Source organism: Centruroides vittatus, unplaced genomic scaffold, assembly GCF_030686945.1.
Source record: "Centruroides vittatus isolate TY-2023 unplaced genomic scaffold, ASM3068694v2 contig_928, whole genome shotgun sequence".
In the NCBI taxonomy this organism is placed as follows: domain Eukaryota; kingdom Metazoa; phylum Arthropoda; class Arachnida; order Scorpiones; family Buthidae; genus Centruroides; species Centruroides vittatus.
The window spans coordinates 144427-167083 of NW_027122614.1; the positions used below are offsets into that span (position 1 = coordinate 144427).

The following is a 22657-nucleotide window of genomic DNA, read 5'->3' on the forward strand; positions in this document are numbered from 1 at the left end:
GCCTTATAATCACTTATTGCTACTAATATTTTTTTTTCGGTATCTGTAACTGTATAATACCTCTATTGAAGTAACACCATGGGCATCGTATCTACTTAAGAATCGCATTAAAAAAGTTTTCTTCGTACATAAAGTAGCCGTGAACTTTATTCGAACAATGCCAAATATAAATAAATTATAACTCAACAATGAATCAATTAAACTTTGAAATATAATTTATATATTTCAGAGATTTTTATAATTATTGTATTAATTTATTATATTATATAATTAGCAGATAAGCCCGACGTTTCCGGTGCAACAAATAACAGCAAAGATTAAAATAATTAGATTATTCCTACTTATATCTATATATATTGTTAAAGAAGAAAGATTTAGTAGGCAGTTAATTTTTGAAAAGTCAATTAAATGTGGTAATTTAAATATATAAATATATATATATATATATATTTAAAATCTTCTGATTAATGAAACAAAAATATATATATACAGTAGAGCATCGATTATCCGACTCAATTGGGGACTGGGGTTGGTCGGATAACTGAAAAGTCGGATAACCGAAAAGTATGATAAAATACATTATTAGTACAGTGTATTAGGCCTGGTTTAAATACTAGCCTCCCTTTCATGGTCGAGCCAGTGCTGCCAGCTAAAACATGCAAAAATTTAACAAAAATAATATTAAAGTAGCCAAGACAGCCAAATATTGTAGCGCCACATCACACACTAGCGGACATTTGAATTTACCGACTAGAACGCGGTCGGTTAACCGATAAGTCGGATAATCGATGCTCTACTGTACTTTTATAACTACACACTATAATTACAAATGATATTGTATTGTAATATAATATATTGTTGTGTAGTGTGTAAAATATATTCTCAATATATTTCACACACAATATATTTTACACAGTGTGTAAAATAAATTCTCAATATTTTTGACAATTTTATTTTGAAATATTCTACACAAAGAGAAAATAATATTTTAGCACAGCATAATACTGTAAAACCTTTGGTTGCAATACCTGTTGAAAATTACCATAACTTTCATAAACAGAATTAAACATATGCATTTTCCCTAAAATTAAACTTCTCTAACATTTATAAAACAATATTTTATGGAAAAAGTAATATATTTAAAACCTGTCTCGTGATTAATATAATTATTAATGCATATCATATGAAATATGCATTAATAATTATATTACATATGAAGTTTTAATAAGTGTCTTAATTTTTTAAACTTAATTTAAAATTTCAAATATTTATTTGTTTTGACGTTTTTTGAAGACAAAAGTTATAACTTAAGGAGTGAATAAAATAAAATTATAGAAGGCTTTAGTAAGGGGCTTTACCCACTTGTTTCCAATATACTGTATTCATTGATGTACTTTTTACCCTAAATATTTTAACCAAAATTAAGTGCGGCTTATACACGAAATAATGAATAATTTTAAAACAATTTAAAATGATTCATTATCTGGTTGATGTCAGGAAGCTGCTGCATCATTGACATTTGCTGCCAAATCATAAAATCATGTGTTGCCATGAAGTGTCTTACCCAGCCATAACTTCCCTTAAATTCACTTTTTAGAATTTTCATATTTAGGGAACTGTTTGAGCTTTGAACTGAATGATTTCAACAGACACAGAAAATCCATTTGCCTGAATTTCACAGATATATCTCAACAGAATTGCTTCCAGGTCAGGATATTTCTGCAAAACAACTGTCAATTTTGTAATGTTTTCTCAAGAACATCCTTTGAATCAATTGCCACACGATTTTTTTGTCTACATCAAACTTCTTCCTACTTCTCAATTTCCATTTTCTTCTGCCTAATGCAATTTAGATTTTGCTCTCACTTGACTCATATTTAACATGCACTCAACAATAAGAATTAACCATCACTTCATCTCTTTCAGTTTGCAGTGTAACCATATTTCTGTATACCTGTATCTGTGATCTCGTCCCTCAGCAGAATTTTGCGATTTTTATGTTTTTTCCAAGTACTGTTTATTGTTTCAGAAATAGAGTGCGACTTAACACACTTGACTTATACATGCATAAACACAGTAGATTATTCACGAAAAAAATTTAAATAGTATGTATACCTACATCTATCTAATTCTGAGAGAGGATTTTTAAGATAAACTAAGTTAAAATCCAAATTAAAAACTAAGTTAAAATTCAATTATGAAGATAAAATCCAAGGTTGCACTTCAACTGTTGAAGTGCAACCTTCGGCATGTGGTTCGGCTACTAACGTTCGTTCCATTTGTTCTGCATTGTGCATGCAAGTTGTTTAACGCTTTTAAAGCGGTTTCGCACGACAATCCTTCTCAAGTTTCTCTCACCCCTCTCAGTCGTTGGTCGTTCTTGTCCACATTTCTGGCGTGTGTTAGTTATAATTTGAACAGAGTTTTGTTGTTTCAGTACTCTAGACTGTTGGCTGCGAGCACTTTACATAATTTTCATTTTCTTTTTGTGTTCTTCCTGCTTTGTGCTAGGCTACGATAGTATCTTTAGTTCTGTCACTGAAGTCGCACTTATGCCCCATGTTCTGCTATACTGCGCTGCTAAGCAATATGCAAATTTGCATCACAATTTAGTTATTTGTGGCTGTTTGTCTGGCTGTTTTTGCTAATATTCTGATATTTTGTCACGATCAAACTGTTATTCTATTTTTTTATTTCATTTCCATTTGTAACAAAAAACGTTTGAGTTGCTATGCCTGATTAATGGGTATAATAAATATACATAGACTTTGTTTATGTAGGGTCGAAAAAAGTTTTGTACTCTGTGTTGTTCGTGAGAAAATGTAAACTCTCAGTTAGGTGAGTATTCTAATTTCTCGTCTAGGAGTTGTATACACAAGTGTATTAAGCTTAATAATAGTAATCTATGTCTGGGAAATTTAAAAACAACCCTCCTACTGGCTATTATCTCTTTTGTGTCCTGGTTGAAGATTGTTAAATGGAAACAATCATAGTGTTTTTAAGTTCTTACATTAAGTTCATTTGTTTTCTAAATTATTTTCTGATTGTAGTGAATTTAACACATTGACAGAAATGCATTGAGTTAATTATATATAAAATGACAATGTAAAACGGATATGTTTTACATTGCGGATAAAGCCACCTTTCCATATCTGGTCACGACTTTCATCTATCTAACTCCTTTCTCGAGATTAACCCATAAACCCACACATTTTTCGGTTAATGTTACCTATGGTTCCAAGATGGCGGCTCGTCTGATTCCAGCAAGGAAACAATGGGGACGCACGTTCTAACCTAACCTATTCAAATAATTTTGTTGGTAATAATTATGGTAATTTATTAGAATAGGTTAGGTTAGGTTAGAACGTGCATCCCCACTGTTTCCCTTCTTCTATTTGCTGGAATCAGAGACGAGCCGCCATCTTGGAACCATAGATAACATTAACCCATTTTTCTATTTGCCTTGCCAGACAATTAACGGAAAATAATTAATAATGATTTTAAATACGAGTTATCTAAACAAAGTGCACATGACTATATTTATTTGTTTTAAATTTTACAAATTACACAGATATAATTATGTATTTATGTATTGTTTCTGGGAATATAATTACAGTAAAGTTTTTTCTATCGTTTAGAAGCAGTAAAGCTTTTATCTGTATAAAATATAAATATTATTCTACGTTAATATTATCAAATTTGCCGTGTTTTTCTTATTTATAAATATTTTTGCTATAAAATAACACGTGGAGACAATTTTATGTGATTCATCGCTTGACTGGTTTTATTGTATAATGACTATTAAATTAAATAATAAGGTTATTGACTGTTTTATTTAATGGCTGGCAGTATCTAATCAGATAAACTAGACGTTATCATTGTATTATACATTGTCGAGCCAAGTGATGTCATTTAATTTACCCTACGAAAGCGACATGTTGCGACGTCTGTGTTCGTTGTTCCTTTTGGCATTTTTGGTTACAGCCGATTATCAACCAAACTGGAAATCTATAGACAGCAGGCCCATTCCGGAATGGTACGACAAGAGCAAAATTGGAATATTTCTACACTGGGGATTGTTTTCGGTTCCGAGTTTTGGATCCGAATGGTTCTGGATGAATTGGGTGGGAACGAAAAATCCCCAATACGTGGAATTCATGAAGAAAAACTACAGGCCAAATTTCACTTATCCTGATTTTGGCCCGAGTTTTACGGCCGAGTTTTACGATCCTGATCAGTGGGCCGAAATATTTAACGCTTCCGGTGCTAGGTAAGTGTGTGGTTAAATTTTCAATTTACACATTAACTGTTCGTCTTTCCTCCGTGTGGGTACTAAGAGGACGATTTTAGCGAGATTTTATGGGTTTGGCCAGGCCCACAACGGGGCGGCCGCGACTTATCCGAATAGACCACCTCCCGAAAGATACCTGAGGTTTTTCGATCTCGTGTCCTCAGAACAATGGGTGCCACTTACTCTACTGAATAGTAATCACTCAATAATCTTTACCGATAACACGTAAAACTGTTAACATTAACGTTTAAAATTGCATCATATGCTGTAAAAATGCAGTTAAATTTCGTTTAATTGTTCCAAATCACAACATTCTTTTAACTTTAGAGATGATAAAATGTTATAGCATTCCTCAGGCTTCTGTTAAAGTGACTATTTTCATGGAAAGGGTTTAGATTTAACGTTTCCTCCTTATATTTGTTTCTATGATAATTCTAATCTAATTAAATCAGAGTTCAAAAGAGAGATGTTCAAATGTACAAAGGTTTTGTGATGTATAATAAAATAATATTTATTAAGCACCGCTAAATCTTGTATGTATAACCTGGTAGGTATATTTGACGAGGTATGTGGTGTATAATAAAATACAATACATCACTTACTACAAATTCAAACACATAGTACACACATACTACAAACAGTATACAGTAGATACGCACTACACCACAGTTTAATGAAATAATATTATATTTCACACCACAAAGTTGTGAAAGGAAGCACTTTGTGTATTATATTAACAGAAAACATATTACCAGAACCGAACTTTGACATATTAATCTGTAAATCATTAATCAGTTTTAACTGTGTAAATTTCTATTTGAGAATAATAAAGCTAACATTTTATTGTCTAAAAATGAATACAGTTTGCTATGCAATTTACATAGTACTTTGTTAATGCAATGCAACATAGAGAGGATTAGCATAGGGTCCCTTATACATGCTAATAAAAATACAATAACAGGAGATAAGCAATGAAAGTATGACATAAAAAAGAAAATATAACAATAAAAAATTACGTCTCTCCGTATTCTTTGCCATATTGACCGAGTGGTTAATGCTGAGTTTCAAGCATAATGTTAAAATATCGAATTGCATCCAGAAAATATAATCTACAAGCTCTGAAAAAGTTTATCTCCTAAGCAGAGATTTTCTGATATGAATATCACGAGACCTGTTGGCAAGTATCCAGAGATATTTTCTATAAAGTTCATAGATTAAGTGAAAATTTAAGATTAAATCCTGAAATATAGGATTGAATTCATGGAATAAGACTATGCAACAAAAGGTCAATCTGCCAAAGGGAGGAGTGCCACTCAAAAGGACTTCTATGGGCAAATGGCCCATATTAAGGTGTTAGATAAGTGACGAAGTTCCGGAAACATCAACGTAGCCATCCTGTTGGTAAAAAGCGAATCCACTAACTACCAGTGTAGTGTTCGGTGGTTTTTATCCACTCGTCCACTGGTGGGATTTTCAGGGAATTTTAAGGGTTTACTTATTAGAGAGAGAAGACTTTGAAGTCTCTTTTACATGTTATCATTAAGTAATAAGAAAGAGCGATTTCCTTCCTGTGTGCTAAGAAATCGATTCCAATCAATTCTCAATTTAAACTATGGGGAATCGTATTGTATCGCAACTACCCCATCGGTATTTAAACACATGAAATCGAATTCCATATAAGAATGTAAGCCATATTTCCTCCTTTTCAGATATGTGGTACTTACAAGTAAACATCACGAAGGGTTTACAATGTGGCCCTCCAAATTTTCCTGGAATTGGAATGCAAAAGACTTGGGTCCAAACAGAGATCTATTAGGTAAGTTCTTGCATTTCGTAATATCAGTTATAATACAGTTATTATTATATATAATAATAATAACAACAAAAACTGTTTGAATTATGCAGGTGATTTGGCTAAGGCAGTTCGAAAATATGATCACATTCACTTTGGCTTATATCATTCTCTAATGGATTGGTTTCATCCACTTTATCTGAAAGATAAAAATAATTCGTGGGCTACTGATTACTTCGTTCGAGTAAGTTGTTGGTTTATAACGAAATGTCGACATTTTACTTTCTCTTTTAATAATTTCTCGTGTATAAAGACGTGAATAAGAAACAATAAAAATGGCGTGGAGTTTTTGAAAATTGTATACCATACAATTCCTTTGTATGGTATTGTATACTTTTCCTATAATCCCTAAATTTTTGCACTTCAACAAGATTTCACATATTACTCTATTCAGGGTGATAATAATCAGTATTGCCTAAATTGAATAGGTAAAATCTATGCCAGAATTATATGAACTGGTAACAACCTACAAACCCGAAATCATATGGTCAGATGGAGATTGGGAAGCACCTTATACATACTGGAATAGCACTGGATTTTTAGCCTGGTTATACAATGAAAGGTTCGTTGTTTTTTAATTGTAACTTTTTAAATTAGATTAAAAATTTATTTAGCTATCTTACGTTTTATATATCAGCCCAGTTAAAGATGTAATTGCAGTCAACGATCGTTGGGGTAGCGGAATGGCTTGCCATCACGGTGGATATTTTACATGCCAGGATAGATATAACCCAGGTAAACTGTTAAAGAATCACTGTATTTTTCTGCCTATTACCCGCAGAAAATAGCACGAAAATTACTCCACGGGAACGAGTTTATAATTGTAATTTAAAATTAGCAAATTAGCATATTAATCACTCCATACATCACCCGTATTGTCTTTTAAACACAGATCACCCGCGGGTAATCCGCACGAAAATACAACAACTTTTGGAGAAAGACATTAATTTAAACATTTTATTACCAATAGGGAAGTTACAATCCAGAAAGTGGGAAAATGCCATGACTCTAGACTACTCCTCGTGGGGTTATAGAAGAAATGCTCAGATAAAGGATATCATGCCTATCCAGACAATAATTGCAACTTTGGCAGAGACTATAAGGTCAGCATAAGCACGTGTTTTAGTTTTATGGTGCAATTTATAAATATAACATGATGTAACATACATTCCTCCAGTTGTGGTGGGAACATTCTCATCAATATCGGTCCAACTCACGATGGAAGGATCATTCCCGTTTTCGAAGAACGCCTTCGTCAACTGGGATCCTGGTTAGAAATTAACGGGGAAGCCATTTACGAATCCCGACCTTGGAAATATCAGAATGACACCATGACACCAAACATCTGGTAAGAATTTTATATCAAGACACAAATTCTTGTAAGCAATTGCTAACGACAATTCTTTGCAGGTACACGTCCAAAGAAGACTCTGTTTATGCCATTGTTCTAAATTGGCCAACGGAGAATTTATTGACTTTAGGAGCTGTAACTTTGCAGAAAGATGCAACCGTATATATGTTAGGATGGAAAAATCCACTCATGTGGAAATCGATAGGTAGTAAAGGAACTCAGATTATGTTTCCATCTCTAACTCCAGATCTTCTTCCATCGCAATGGGCATGGGTTCTAAAAATAAATCAAGGTTAATGTTCTGTTTAATGTGGTACAATTCTTGTATAAAATTAATAGCAACCTTTATAAATTGAGAAACATTGATTGTTGTACGAATAAAAGTGAATATACATAAAAATTTGTTGATCATCGAAGTCTCATCATTGTGTTTAACAATTATCTTATTATTGATGTAGAAAATGCAGTAGTTTATTATTAAGCATCTCCTAAGACAAAATAAGGACACTTATTGATTGCAGAATTAACTTGCATTTGAAAAGTAATACATTGAGCAGTTGCGAAACACCTAAGAGACTTTTGGGACTAAGACTACCGGAGCTTTAAAGTACAGTAGAGCATCGATTATCCGACTCAATTGGGGACTGGGGTTGGAAGGATAACTGAAAATACGGATAACCGAAAAGAATGAAAAAATACATTAGTATAGTATTTGCATTTTTCACCAGATTGCAGTTTTGTTTTTAAACACCAGGGGACGAGCATCCGGGTGAAAAATGCGAATATCTGTATATTAGTATATCCCATGTAATTAGTATATTAGTATATCGCTATTAACCTACTTCGCGTTCAATTTTCATCGATGTTAAGCCTAACAAAATTTTTTAAATAATAATAATCGTCGCTATTGTATCGTTAAAAATTATTCCTTTATTTTGCACAAAATAAATACAAAAATAAAGAATAATAGAAAATTAAGCCTGGTTTAAATACTGACCTCCCTTCCATGGTCGAGCCATGTTGCCAGCTAAAACATGCAAAAATTTAACAAAAATAATATTAAAGTAGCCAAGACATAGCCAAATATTGTAGCGCCACATCACTAGCGGACATTTCAATTTTGCCGACTAGAACGCGGTCGGTTAACTGATGTGACGGTTGATCGGTGGTCGGATAATCGATGCTCTACTGTATTCAAAGCACCCTGTAGCTATAACCAATAAGCAAATCTATTCTAAAATTCGTGTGCAGACTATTCAAAGGACGAGGACAAGAATTTCCAAAGAAAAATTTACTTTAAAATATCCTCTAGGAGCCAGTTTATGGGAAAATACAGAAAACAGAACAAAAAACACAACGAAAACGTATTTATTTGTTTTGAATAAGACACGCCTTCTACAGTGACTGTTTACTGATGTAAGAAATGTTAATCAATATGTGCCCATTGTTCAGGTGTAAAATCTAAAACGATGAACTGTTTTCTACGGCTGACTGCAACTGTTATAAAGTAGTGTTTCGCACTTGCAGTGTAATACGATTTATTAAGTCTGCCAGGGTTCTAAGACATACATACGGAAGCGCTCCCTTGCGGAAGTTTTTAAAGTAAAATTTATTTTTTCAAAATTCTTCTCTACATTCTTTGTGTAGTCCGTATACAAACTGCGGTGTTAATCCGTTTATTGGTTACAGCTACAGGGAATTCTGAATACGGAAAGTTTAATTGTGGTTTCCCTATGTAAAGTTTTAAATAATCACTTAGTATTAATAATTTCATATATACATAACTGGTAATACTAATTTAATAACAATTACTTGAGTGCCAACGGTAACATTTTTAATTAAGCAAGATATTTTAAGGTCTAGCAATAATTTTATGAATGGTAAATCATTTAATATTTAACAACATTACTGTCTTATTGTTATGTCAGTTCAAGTTAATCTGTTGCAGTTTTTTTTTTAATTGAATGTGATACAGCTGTATCAATGGGTTCGCGCCTCGCCAACTAGCTGACCACTTGGACTTTTTCGGGTTTTCTTCGAGTTTATAATACCTAAATAGGAGCCAGTTTCCCATAGAAATATGAAATATTTGCGTATTTTTATACTCGTATATGTAATGGTGAATAACAAGAAATGCCAGGATACAAAATATTCTCTCGGATGACATTTTTGTTTGCATCCATTTATCTTCCGCCATTAAATATTAATAAGAAATACAATGAAAATTATATGTAAAGAATGTACCGTGCTCAAAGAATGTATAGACTGGTAGATACTATATAAACATACATATCTGTGTTCGTTTTATCACGCGCAGAGATGTGGTGTTTGCACATTTCTTTACAAAACCACGATGCCACCTCATGTCCGCACATGGTGAAAAAGCAGCGCTTAAAAACCTCGAAAACTAAGAGTGTACAGACACCGAAAAAACATATTGATGAGTAGTGACATAAGGGATGCGACTAGCAGGTTACATCTTTCTGCTCATTACTAATCTCAGGGGGATTATAAATAACGAATCAATTCATTTTCCTAAGTAGCTTATACAACACAAATATGGCGTTTAACTTTAGACTCGATATAGCGCAACTTTCAACCCGATAAAACAAATTCGAACTTTGCATTAGGAAGCGGGTCAGTTCTCTCGAAGCGCTGGACATGTTACTACGTCTCTGCTGTCTGCTGGTGTTTGTCTACCTTACAGGGGCCAATTATCAACCAAATTGGGAGTCGTTAGACAGTAGACCCCTTCCCGAATGGTTCGACAAAAGCAAAATCGGTATATTTCTTCATTGGGGCTTGTATTCTGTACCTAGTTTCGGATCAGCGAAGTTTTGGATGTCCTGGCGAGAAAAAGTATCCCAGTATGTGGAATTCATGCAACAAAACTACAGACCTAACTTCACTTATCAAGATTTTGGCCCTATGTTCACAGCCGAATTTTATGATCCGGATCATTGGGCCGAGATATTTAATGCGTCGGGAGCCAGGTGAGGTTTTTTCTTGCTGTTTCTTGAACTTGAAACGTCTAAAATGCTGTAACAATGCGATTTTACAGCCCAGAACAATTCAGCCTTACAGAGAGGGCCGCATCTTCTATATACTTAAACGTAATTAATTTGTTTCTATTAGTATAATTAAATTAGCATACTTATAACAGGTAGTCCATAACACATAATAAACCGATAGTAGTTTCGTCATAGTTACACAGCGATTTAAATCTCGAATGTTGTCAGGGAGTTTTATTAAATGCCAAAGTCCACATTAATCAAGTTTTAACTGGGTTATTTGTAAATATTATTTCTATAATTAGACTAAACAGTTTCTTTTTGGCATGAATGTTAATTCTATTACTTCTTACTTTGTAAAACCATGCTAAATAAATTTGTATAACTTGATGTCCCTAGCAGGGCCGTGATATTTGTAGCTTTGTAGCATGTACTTTAGGTTGTTATTGATAATAAGCAACTTTATGCAATCAGGTTTGTTTATGACTAGTAGCATGTAACATGGCCCAAGAACAAACGTAGTACCTAAAATAAAGAGAACACCGACGACAATCATATTTTTCTTGTTATATAACACTTTTATCTTTCAGATATGTGGTCCTTACAAGTAAACATCACGAAGGATTCACAATGTGGCCTTCCAAATTCTCCTGGAACTGGAATGCCGTAGATTTAGGTCCTAAAAGAGATCTCTTAGGTTTGTGATTTTGTATTTTTTTTAACTTGAAATACCAATTTTTTAAATTTTCTTACTTCTCGTGTTTTAGGTGATTTGGCTAAAGCCGTTCGTAAGTACAAACATATGCATTTTGGAGTTTATCATTCGTTGTACGAGTGGTTTAATCCGCTTTATCTGACGGATAAGAATAATAAATGGACTACTAGGTATTTTGTTGACGTAAGTAGGTTCTTATTATTCATACATACGAGGGTCGATTGGTAAATAAGTCTCTGTTTATATAAAATTATTTTGTTTTGTTTACGTTTTCATTTTCCCCATAATATAAAGGGGTCTCCATTAATTACGTGTACATTTTTTTAGCTGCTGTTGATCCCTCTGCCTACTTGTTGTGTATAGTGATGTACTTTACGCAAATCATCGACCCTTTAAACTGTACACATAATTAATGGACGTCCCGGAGACTCTATTTAGAGTGGTGAATTCAATACCTTCTTGTATTCCCTGAACGAAAAAACTTTATCTTTTGTGGATACACTGAACTTTCACGTCAGAAAAAAGTGTTGCCCTCCTAACGAATCCCTTAACACCATTTTTTCGAAAACAACAAAAATCTAGTGTCAAATCTGGACTATAAAAGAGGTGCGGAATCATTTGTAACTTTGGGTTTCTATGCATCTGCAAATTGGTCTTGCATTATCACGATGCAAGAAAAAGATGGTTCCTTCTGGCTTTACTCTTTGAATACGTATCTTGGATGCTTGTATGGTGGAATATTTCATTAAAATGATTGGTAAGCACGAAACAGTTGGAAGCTAAAATTTCAATCATCAATCATTGCTTTCTATAGAATGAGTTCATATTTAAAATTGACTGCAATGCAATGGTGCAATAGAATATAGCATAACAATGTGTCTTCACACAGGTAGACTACACACTCGTAGCTACTAAATTCTGGTGGTGTCATTTTTCTATCGCTACACTTTGCAGATGTAGTAGACCTTACTTATCAATTTACCTTCGTACTAATTTTAAACGGACATAACCAAAATTTCTGAATATAGGTAAAAACAATGCCCGAACTTTACGAACTTGTAATCAATTACGAGCCAGAATTGATATGGTCTGACGGCGACTGGGAAGCACCCGACACTTACTGGAATAGCACAGGATTTTTGGCATGGTTATACAACAAAAGGTAACGTGTATTTTAACCTTCAATTCCTCTAACATAATAAAAAATTTACAAATGTTTACCTCAGTCCCGTAAAGGACATCGTCGTGGTCAACGATCGCTGGGGTAGAGGTATCATCTGTCATCACGGCGGATATTACACGTGTAAAGATAGATATAACCCAGGTGAAGCCAAGTTCAAAGTTTTCTGGTTTAAAGTTTTGGCAATTTTAAGAATTTCTATCAAAATTAGAAACGTTACAAAAGAGAAAATGGGAAGATGCCATGACTTTAGACTATTCTTCGTGGGGATTCAGAAGAAATATTCAAATAGCGGATATCATGCCCATTGAGAAACTGATTACGACCTTGGCGCAGACTATAAGGTGGCATTATTTATACTCTTGTTTGTCATAAACATAAATAACACTTATACTTTTACAGTTGTGGAGGAAATATCCTCATAGATATCGGTCCAACCCACGATGGTAGAATAGTTCCAATCTTCGAAGAGCGACTCCGTCAACTGGGATCGTGGTTAAGTGTGAACGGAGAAGCCATTTACGAATCCAAACCTTGGACACACCAGAACGACACCGTCACACCAAATGTCTGGTAAGGATTTAACACTATTTACTCAACTGTTATGAAAGTATTCTCATTATCAATACTTTATCAGGTACACTTCAAAAGGGGAAACTGTTTACACCATTGTTTTAAATTGGCCAAAAGGTAATATATTGACGTTGGGTGCATTGAAACTGGAAGGTGCAGCATCCGTTCGACTGCTCGGATGGAAATACGAACTTCAGTGGAAGTCGTTGGGTAGTAAAGGAACTCAAATTTCTTTCCCTTCTCTAACACCTGATCTAATTCCGTCACAATGGGCTTGGGTTTTAAAAATAGAACAAAAGTAGAAAATAATTAAATGGGATATTTGAGAAACACCACGACACAAAACCATGTGAATTTTGTAGAGTACAAATTTGCTTGTGTTGAAATTTCTGATATGTCTGTTGGTGTGATGATACTTTTTGGCTGATTGGAAAAGACTCGTTTACGATTCCTCTCGGTAAATTGAATGTAAACTATACGTCTTTGTGGCAAAACAGACCAAATAAATCGTTCATTTAATGCTCTCGACTAATTATTTAATCTTTATAAATAAGAAGATTTGAGCTCACTTTTCTCTTACACTTGTCGTGGGTTAGCACATATCCAACACGGCTGGCCACGTGGAGTTTTCTGGTTCTTTGTACGAGTATCCTGAAAATCAAGCCTGTTTGCCTTTATATAATAATTAATAATATAAAACTTACCTTTTAAATAACATCTCAAAACAATGTGACAGTGCGGTAACTAGGCAGGTGCAACAGGTGCATCCTCAGAGGGTCCACTTGAAAACGGGCCCAAAAGGCATGTATTTGTTTTATTACTTTCCCAAACCTAATTAATAATTAAGGGGCATAAGTGTATTGTTTTGAATCTATAATAGTCCTATAAGAAGCACGCTTTTAGTGAGATTCTACGTGAAGGGATGCAGCCAGGGTGCTGCACTTGAACTCATGAACTTCAAGGAAATCAGAAAGAAAAATATTTTAAAAAATTCCCTGCTTTCTGATTGGTCGAGAGAAAGTCACACGACAATAGGGCGCCATTTTACGATCAAACAAAGATGAAAGCTATTGTTATTGGTGCTTTCTCTTCCCGTTATTTTGTACGTTTATAAATAAATACTTGATACAGTATAATTAAACTAAAAGTTTTTTAAATTACAATTTCAAATATACACGAGTATATAAACGAAGTTTTAAATACGTAGTAATTTAATATATACAAATTTGACAAATACTTATTTAATAACAATAGATTAAATGCTAACAGTACACTTTTTATATCGAACCATCTACCGTGTTATTTGGCTATAGTAAGGCTAAATTAATATTCGTATAATGTAATTTGACTAAAAAATACACGATTAGGCAGCCATCTCGTGATAATTTTAATAATTAGAAATAGATTTTACATTTCAATTTAAAATGTTTCGGAAGAAAAACACTGGCAACGCTACCATAGGGTAAGCGAAATTGTGGGTTCGATTCGTTTAAGAATATTCTAAATAAAAAACTACAATTAATTAATTTATAATTATTAAAATTATCACGAGATAACGGTATAACCCACTACGTCAAGTCAACTTACTTTATATCTAATTATTGAATTAGCTTTATTATAGCCCAATAATTTGATAAATTGCAAATCATTTTAATACAACAATATTACTGTCTTGATAAATCAGTTCCAGTTCATCTATTAAATTTTATACATTTTTTTAAAACCGAGTATTATCCACGTGTGATAGAAATATTTTTACTATTAATTTTATTGTATGATGCTGCCATATTTCTCCTGCATTCACAATTAAATAATTTACTTTATATTCATTTCACGCTTATTAAATTTGGTTACCAAAACAAAATAAAACTAGAACATTCGTGAAAATTAATTAAATGTTTAGTTTATATACATTTATACTACTGTAATCGATATATATATATATAAAACAGGATGTTTGTTTCTTTGTTTGTTCGCTATACACCCCTGGGCCGTTCTACCAATTGCTACGAAATTCGGCAAATACGTTCACATACCTTTGTCTTAGATCACATCGTACATCCCATCCCAAAATATCTATCGGATTTCTGTAAATCAATTAATATCTATGTACTGTACATAGAATTTGTATATTTACACGTAGCGCCATCTTTTGCAATTTAAATTTAACAAAATAATAAACAAAACATAATTTTTACAAAACAAAATATAATTTTACAAAAATATATATTACATTCACTTAATTTCTGCAAAAATGATATAGCGCGAAATAGATGAGCTGTATCATTACTGCGACAGGTAGCTCGTAGCCCAAATTACTTTTATTTAAAGAGGTTTTGTACGAAGTCTTTCGGACGTTAAGGTTAGCAACTTCGATCACGTGCGGGGTCATCACAACCTGTCTAACACGGATCACTTTTCAAATATTAATTGTAGACCGATATTAATTAGTACTGGTTGGCCATCCTGTTCCGGAAGGAGGTCAACCGCTAGTTTTGGTCGAATTATTTCAACGCCTTCCTAAACAATCCCTTCCTTTTATCGGACCAGCAGTGTGGTGGTATTCGAATAGGAAAATTACATAATACGGGTTACTGGTCGGCAGAAAATATGTTTTAAGCGGTTTTCGTGGGTGCCAACTTTTAATATTTGGTCCGTTTTTCGCCAAATTTGATTCGTTGGCAGATTACCGTTTGATATTCGGCTGTGAATGGTACAGTTTCTTAGAGTTAGCATTAGAAAAATTTAAGATATATTTTCAATTCCAGTCTACCTGCTCATTAAATTTGTGCCATTTCGTACCATCCGACTACCGCGTTAGACGTGACAATGGTAGGCTGAAATATCCGAACTCCATATACGGTGTTCGTATGTTCGTTATATTATAGTATTTGAGCTATATTTACGAAGGTTATCACGCTAGGTGCCCAATTTAAACAATTTAACCATTAGGTGCAACAACATTTTTGGGTAGTCTTTAAATTGCGTATATTAGAGGATTAAAGAATTTTTAAAATGTGTTAGAGCTGGCACTGGTGTGATAAACTCTTACCTAGGATAACCTTTGTAAATTATAAATCAAACACAGTACTATAATAAGGGTTATAAGGACGAAATAATCTAAAACGTTCAATCTTTGCTGTTATTTTCTTGCCCGGGCTCATCTGCCAGTAAATATATATTTAAAATATTAATAAAATAGCAAACATAAAACGTCTGCATATTCTGATTCCTGTGTTACATTCCTATCTGATGATACATAACAGGAAACACCAGGAGACAAAAAAAAACTCTTTCGTGGCATTTTTTTTGTCTCCAAACATTTATCATACTCACTAAATAAATAGGAAATAGAATGAAAATTATATGTATTAGATAGAACAAGAGACAGAAAACGTGTTCTTTGAACACGACACAAGTAAAATTGCAGTTATTATTATTACACTGGCAACTATTTTCATACGTCATACGTAAGCAAAAATACTGATCTTCGGTAGTGAATCACACGTCATAAGGTTGGGCCTGCACATCGAAAATAGACTACTCCAATTATTACGCCTCCTGATGTAAACAAATATCCTTGGATGCTTGTGGGGAGTTTGCCCTGGATGGAGATGGTGGAATGGCACATTTCTTTAAACGCACGTGATACCACCGAAAAACTTTCGATTTCTTTTTTAATCTACATCGAATTTAGCATAGTGTTTTGTTCCTTATGTCGTGTTACCTGTAATATGTTAGGCTATATTTATATTATTGTACTTTGTTATTTTGCAACACTGCAGAAAGTCTAAAATTATTGAAACACGAAGCAGCCCTCCCCAAAAACTAGGAACAAACTTCGATTTGTACATCGAAAAATCGAATGTGTATTATTGTGGCATGGTCCCAATTCAGGGTTTCGTGTTTTAATCATATTTTATTTTAAAAATACACGTGATTTTCGATTCAGACCTGAAGTTCCCGTATAATTAATCGAAATTCCGGCCCCTAAGCTCTTTATATCCGGTTTCGATTTTCATCTAACTCCATTATTCATGGATTTAGATAGGACAGTCGGCAGTGGGTATGTATAGATATGCAACTTGAATTTCATCCCAAAAATATATAAAGGTTAGTTTTTCATCGACGTCACGTAAGTTTTGTAAAGAAATGCTCCATCCTCCTCTTAGCATACAAAAAGAAAACAACACATAAAAACCTTCATATTTAATTAATTAGATTATATTTCAACATCCGAACCCGTGACTAATTTAATAACACTAACGAGTCAAAGTAATAAATTGAATAATGAGTCATTTCATTTCCCTACGTAGCCTATACAACACGTATGTGACACTTAACCTCGGACGCGATATAGCTCAACTTCCAACCCGATAAAACGCATTCGAACTTTGTATCGGGGAGAGCGGGGTCAGTTCGCTCGAAGTATAGACATGTTGCTACGTCTCAGCTGTCTGCTGGTGTTTGTCTACCTTACAGGGGCCAATTATCAACCAAATTGGGAGTCGTTAGACAGTAGACCCCTTCCCGAATGGTTCGATAAGAGCAAAATCGGTATATTCCTGCACTGGGGATTGTATTCTGTACCTAGTTTCGGATCCGAATGGTTTTGGATGTACTGGCGCGACAAGACACACCAGTATATGGAGTTCATGCAACAAAACTACAGACCTAACTTCACTTATCAAGATTTTGGCCCTATGTTCACAGCCGAATTTTATGATCCGGATCATTGGGCCGAGATATTTAATGCATCGGGAGCCAGGTGAGGTTTCTTTTTTACCTCAATTACACGTGTTTCTCCCCCTATGCAATACCATAACCAAAACAATTCGTCATCCCCCTTCTGCGTAGATGGGGAACCACAGTTTTGGAAAGCAGAATACATATACTAGATGCTTAGAAATAATCAGATTTGTTTTTTATTATTATAATCATACTTATAAGAGGTTTAAGCCCCATAACGAATAATAAACAGACAGTGATTTTATCATAGTGGCAGAGATTTAAATCTTTTTTTGTCTGTAAGGTTACTTATCAAGTTCCAAAGTCTGTGTTAATCAAGTTTTAACTGTGTTATTAGTAAATATTATTTCTATAATTGGAGTAAACAGAGTTATTTGACACGGTTGTTAGGAGTATTACTCACTGTTAACAGGTTTTCCTTAAATTATTTTATATTACTGCAATATAGTTTTGTGGCATTTGTACCAAGAAGGTGTATCAGAAAACTAGTGTAAAAATCAACCTGCCAAATTCTTACTTTAATAAATTATCAAGCAGTTAAACTAATGAGATGGGGCAAGAGAAGGGAAGCAAAACTTTGCCCCACTCCCAAATATCCAGAACGTTTAGGTGTTGAGCAATGCGAATAACAACACGTACTTTCATTTTACCAAACCAATTCGTTCTGTCTGACACGATTGCCAAGTAACTTTGTATTATTTGATATCCTTGACGAGGCTGTGCTGACGTGATAGCAAGGTGACTTGGGTGCCAAATTGGAAGGGATATTAAAATATTTACAGAGATATAAGTGTGTTAAAAATAAAGAATTGAATATAAGTATGTTGTTGCTATACTTTGGTTTCACTTGGGTGCCAAAATTATCTGGGAGGTTGTCATATGTGTTGCTACCAACACAAATTAAGAGTACACTCTGAGCTCTGTTTTATAGAGATTACAAGCTACAAGACTTTGTAGCATGTACTTTAGGTTGTTATTGATAATAAGTAACTTTATGCAATCAGGTTTGTTTATGATTAGTAGCATGTAACATGGCCTAGGAACAAACGTAGTACCTAAAAGAAAGGGGACACTGACGACAATCAATTTTTCTTGTTATATAACACTTTTATCCTTCAGATATGTGGTCCTTACAAGTAAACATCACGAAGGATTCACAATGTGGCCTTCCAAATTCTCCTGGAACTGGAATGCCGTAGATTTAGGTCCTAAAAGAGATCTCTTAGGTTTGTGATTTTGTATTTTTTTTAACTTGAAATACCAATTTTTTAAATTTTCTTACTTCTCGTGTTTTAGGTGATTTGTCTAAAGCCATTCAAAAGTACAAACATATGCATTTTGGAGTCTACCATTCGTTGCTGGATTGGTTTCATCCGCTTTATCTGACGGATAAGAATAATAAATGGACTACTAGGTATTTTGTTGACGTAAGTAGGTTCTTATTATTTATACATAAGAGGGTTAGTCAATTGATAAATAGGTCTGTTTACGTAAAATTATTCATTTTGATTGTACATATTCACTTTTCAACATAATGTTCATTAAGGTGTACAGTTCAAGAGCAGACTGTCAAGTTTGTATACAATTTTTGTACACAAACTTGACAGTCTGCTCTTGAACTGTACTTTTTACGAACCTAGTTGATGCCTTTCTCCCCCCTTTCTGTTGTGTACAATGTTGTATTTTTCACAATCCCCTCCCCATTTAAACTGTATGCATAATTAATTTAATGGACCACCCTGTGTTTTCTTTTTTTATATATACTGAAATGGAACAAGAACTTTAACGTCAAAACAAAGTTGACCTTATGACATATCCTTTAACAGACTTTTTGAGAAGGAAAAATTTGATGCCCGATCTGAGCTTTAAGTGAGATGCAGAATCATTTGTGATTTTGGGTTCTTAAGCATCTATACAATGATAATGAAGTATGGTCTTGCATTATCACAGTGCAAGAAAAAGATGGTTCTTTCTGACCCTTATCTTTGAATATGTCTCTTGGAAATCTGTAAGGTTGTACAATATTTCATCAACCTGAAAATTTGAATAGGCACAAAACATTTCAAGACTAAAATTTCAATCGCCAAACACTGCTTTCTATTGAATTAAAATTCACTGCAATCCATTGATTCAACATTACAATGTGACTTAACAAATGTAGACTACAGACTTGTAGCCAGGGCCGGATTATCGAATAGGCAAATGTCTAGGGCCCGTAATCCGGAGGGGCCCGGCTTCAGTGCAGAAGATTTCTCTGTTTTGATTTAGAAACTTGAATCGAAATTCGATAGGACAGAAAATGCTGTATTTAACAATTCTTACTAAGCTCCGCCCGACTAGCCATTACCTAAAAAGAAAAGGTCAACAGCCACCTGCGCGTCAGAGGTAATGTACGCCACGAGATCTCTCGCGTCACCTACAAATATTCCTAAGGCCGCGTCTCGTGGTAGTACTGATGTATAGATGGTTATGATTTATTTTCTAAATCTACACTTATACGTCGCGACATCACATATTCGATATAGCGTTCAAGTTGCTCGAGTGCGAAGTTATTACAATTCAATAGTGTTTTATAAAGAGTTAAAAAGTTATGGGTGACACCACGATATCCGCACCGGGTGTCACCCATGCTAGCTACGCTAATGTCACATTATATAAGATTTGTTTAGATGCAACTTATTTAAATGGGGCCCCAATTTAAATTTTGTCTAGGGCCCACTAGAGGCTTAATCCGGTGCTGCTTGTAGCTAATAAATTTTGATGATGACATTTTTCTATCCCTAAATTTAAAAGGATTACTAGACCTTACCTATAAATTAACCTTTCTACTATTTTTAAGTGGCAGATAACCAAAATTTCTCAATATAGGTAAAAACAATGCCCGAACTTTATGAACTTGTAATCAATTACGAGCCAGAATTGATATGGTCTGATGGCGACTGGGAAGCACCCGACACTTACTGGAATAGTACAGGATTTTTGGCATGGTTATATAACAAAAGGTAGCGTGGCATTTTAAACTTTATAATTCCTCCAATACAATAAAAACTTTAAAAATCTTTATGTTCAGTCCTGTTAAGGATGTCATTGTGGTTAATGATCGCTGGGGCAAAGGTATCCCGTGTCATCATGGTGGATATTACACGTGCAAAGACAGATATAACCCAGGTGAAGCCAAGTTTAAAGACTTTTGCTTTTAAGTTTAGTAATTTTAAACATTTCTATCAAAATTAGGAAAGTTACAAAAGAGAAAATGGGAAGATGCCATGACTTTAGACTATTCTTCGTGGGGATTCAGAAGAAATATAAAAGTAGCTGATATCATGCCCATTGAGAAACTGATTGCAACCTTGGCACAGACCATAAGGTGAAAATAAGCTTAGTTTATACTCTTTTTTTATATGTCATAAGCACAAATTATTACTTTTACAGTTGTGGCGGAAACATTCTTATCAACATTGGTCCGACCCATGACGGAAGAATCATTCCAGTCTTCGAAGAGCGTCTCCGTCAACTGGGATCGTGGTTAAGTGTGAACGGAGAAGCCATTTACGAATCTAAACCTTGGATGTATCAGAACGACACCGTCACACGAAATATCTGGTAAGAATTTAACAGTATTTACTCAACTGTTATGAAAGTATTCTCATTATCAATCATTTATCAGGTACACTTCAAAAGGGGAAACTGTTTACATCATTGTTTTAAATTGGCCAAAAGGTAATATATTGACGTTGGGTGCATTGAAACTGGAAGGTGCAGCATCCGTTCGACTGCTCGGATGGAAATACGAACTTCAGTGGAAGTCGTTGGGTAGTAAAGGAACTCAAATTTCTTTCCCTTCTCTAACACCTGATCTAATTCCGTCACAATGGGCTTGGGTTTTAAAAATAGAACAAAAATAGAAAGTAATTATACATTGAGTTATTAATTTTATGTTTTTTTCCTTTGTAATATCTAATATCTAACAATAATGCATCACCATCTTTAATTCTATAATTAATATTTAATTTTCTATGTTTGAATTCATTCAGTATGAGGTTGCTTGCAACTGTTAGCATCTTCGATGTGTTTTGTAGTGAAAAATGAAGTTGTCTGTCGTGTGGAATGACACATATTTTGTAGAGATGTAACAATCCCTGTCTGTGTCCAAATTCCTGATATGTCTATTGATATGCTGAAGATATTCATATAGCTTTCTCACTGATTAGAAAAAATTATCTACAGTTTTTCTCAGTAAAAGTGAATGTTAATAATACGTGTTTATGTCAAAACAGCAGAAATAAAAGAAATCATTTACTCAATGTTCATAAGTAATTATTTAATCTTTATAAATAACAGTTTTAGCTTACTTTTCTCTTTGACTACTTCTATACAAAAATTACTTCTTAAGTATACAAAAATATCTTAATTCTTCATTTAAATATGAATTATTTTATATGCAAGAACTTCCTGTAAAAGAAAATTTTAAATATTTTAGTATTTTGCAGCTGTAGAATGTTCTATTATTCCTTACAAATTACGATACTCACAGGAAAACTATAAACAAATAATAGAACGAGTAGGATGCTGAACAAAATAATCAATGAGGTAATTATGAATAATCTGTATTTCTTCCAGATGATGTGTTTGAATGATTTCCAGGGAGACGTGAACCATAAAAATGAGGTAGCCGGCCGACTGTGGTAAAAAAAGACTAATCATTATAATTATTCTGGACATATTATTTCTCGGCAGCCGAAGTAAATTTTAAGAACTGATTAAATTGGTTTTATTTCATCTCTCTCGGTGGTCACAAAGTGTGGAGAAAGAGCCCACAGAGGAAAGGCCTTCTCGACACCTTTTGGGTATCGAGAGGCCCTTTCTTCCAAGCCTATGCAGGTTCGTCCGGATGACAAGGGACAGATCATCAAATCACCAATTTCTATCATTGGG

At 34.0% G+C, this 22657-nt stretch overlaps 4 protein-coding genes across 4 annotated transcripts in view; 3 read left to right on the top strand and 1 right to left on the bottom strand.

The window, feature by feature from the left end:
- Positions 1–3885: 3885 nt before the first annotated feature.
- On the top strand, positions 3886–7905 carry LOC136984797 (alpha-L-fucosidase-like). Its single transcript, XM_067281937.1, has 8 exons — positions 3886–4270; positions 6001–6107; positions 6197–6327; positions 6572–6705; positions 6781–6878; positions 7114–7246; positions 7321–7491; positions 7554–7905. Exons 1-8 carry the CDS (start codon positions 3906–3908, stop codon positions 7789–7791), a joined length of 1377 nt encoding a protein of 458 aa, XP_067138038.1. The 5' UTR covers positions 3886–3905; the 3' UTR covers positions 7792–7905.
- A 2230-nt stretch (positions 7906–10135) lies between these two features.
- LOC136984789 (alpha-L-fucosidase-like) lies at positions 10136–13364 on the top strand. The gene is made up of 8 exons (XM_067281919.1): positions 10136–10487; positions 11096–11202; positions 11273–11403; positions 12249–12382; positions 12447–12544; positions 12612–12744; positions 12803–12973; positions 13038–13364. Exons 1-8 carry the CDS (start codon positions 10156–10158, stop codon positions 13273–13275), a joined length of 1344 nt encoding a protein of 447 aa, XP_067138020.1. The 5' UTR covers positions 10136–10155; the 3' UTR covers positions 13276–13364.
- Positions 13365–17298: 3934 nt separating this feature from the next.
- Positions 17299–22026, top strand: LOC136984788 (alpha-L-fucosidase-like). The gene is made up of 8 exons (XM_067281918.1): positions 17299–17741; positions 18842–18948; positions 19019–19149; positions 20591–20724; positions 20793–20890; positions 20957–21089; positions 21155–21325; positions 21390–22026. Exons 1-8 carry the CDS (start codon positions 17410–17412, stop codon positions 21625–21627), a joined length of 1344 nt encoding a protein of 447 aa, XP_067138019.1. The 5' UTR covers positions 17299–17409; the 3' UTR covers positions 21628–22026.
- A 2-nt stretch (positions 22027–22028) lies between these two features.
- Positions 22029–22657, bottom strand: part of LOC136984785 (myoferlin-like) — a 49611-nt gene continuing 48982 nt past the window's right edge. Inside the window, exons 21-22 of the mRNA XM_067281916.1 lie at positions 22255–22402; positions 22029–22174 (exon numbers count right to left, since the gene is read on the bottom strand). Coding sequence (XP_067138017.1) covers positions 22142–22174; positions 22255–22402 — 181 coding nt within the window. The 3' untranslated portion in view covers positions 22029–22141. The remainder of the gene's footprint in view (positions 22175–22254; positions 22403–22657) is intronic.

Bases quoted from the DNA above. Each gene is read 5' to 3' on its own strand.
- LOC136984797 (XM_067281937.1), top strand. From the start codon at position 3,906: ATGTCATTTAATTTACCCTACGAAAGCGACATGTTGCGACGTCTGTGT. The intron at 6,706-6,780 runs GTTCGTTGTTTT...TTTATATATCAG, and splicing joins GCCTGGTTATACAATGAAAG to CCCAGTTAAAGATGTAATTG. The intron at 6,879-7,113 runs GTAAACTGTTAA...TATTACCAATAG, and splicing joins CCAGGATAGATATAACCCAG to GGAAGTTACAATCCAGAAAG.
- LOC136984789 (XM_067281919.1), top strand. From the start codon at position 10,156: ATGTTACTACGTCTCTGCTGTCTGCTGGTGTTTGTCTACCTTACAGGG. The intron at 10,488-11,095 runs GTGAGGTTTTTT...TTTATCTTTCAG, and splicing joins TTTAATGCGTCGGGAGCCAG to ATATGTGGTCCTTACAAGTA. The intron at 12,974-13,037 runs GTAAGGATTTAA...ATACTTTATCAG, and splicing joins ACCGTCACACCAAATGTCTG to GTACACTTCAAAAGGGGAAA.
- LOC136984788 (XM_067281918.1), top strand. From the start codon at position 17,410: ATGTTGCTACGTCTCAGCTGTCTGCTGGTGTTTGTCTACCTTACAGGG. The intron at 19,150-20,590 runs GTAAGTAGGTTC...TTCTCAATATAG, and splicing joins CTACTAGGTATTTTGTTGAC to GTAAAAACAATGCCCGAACT. The intron at 21,326-21,389 runs GTAAGAATTTAA...ATCATTTATCAG, and splicing joins ACCGTCACACGAAATATCTG to GTACACTTCAAAAGGGGAAA.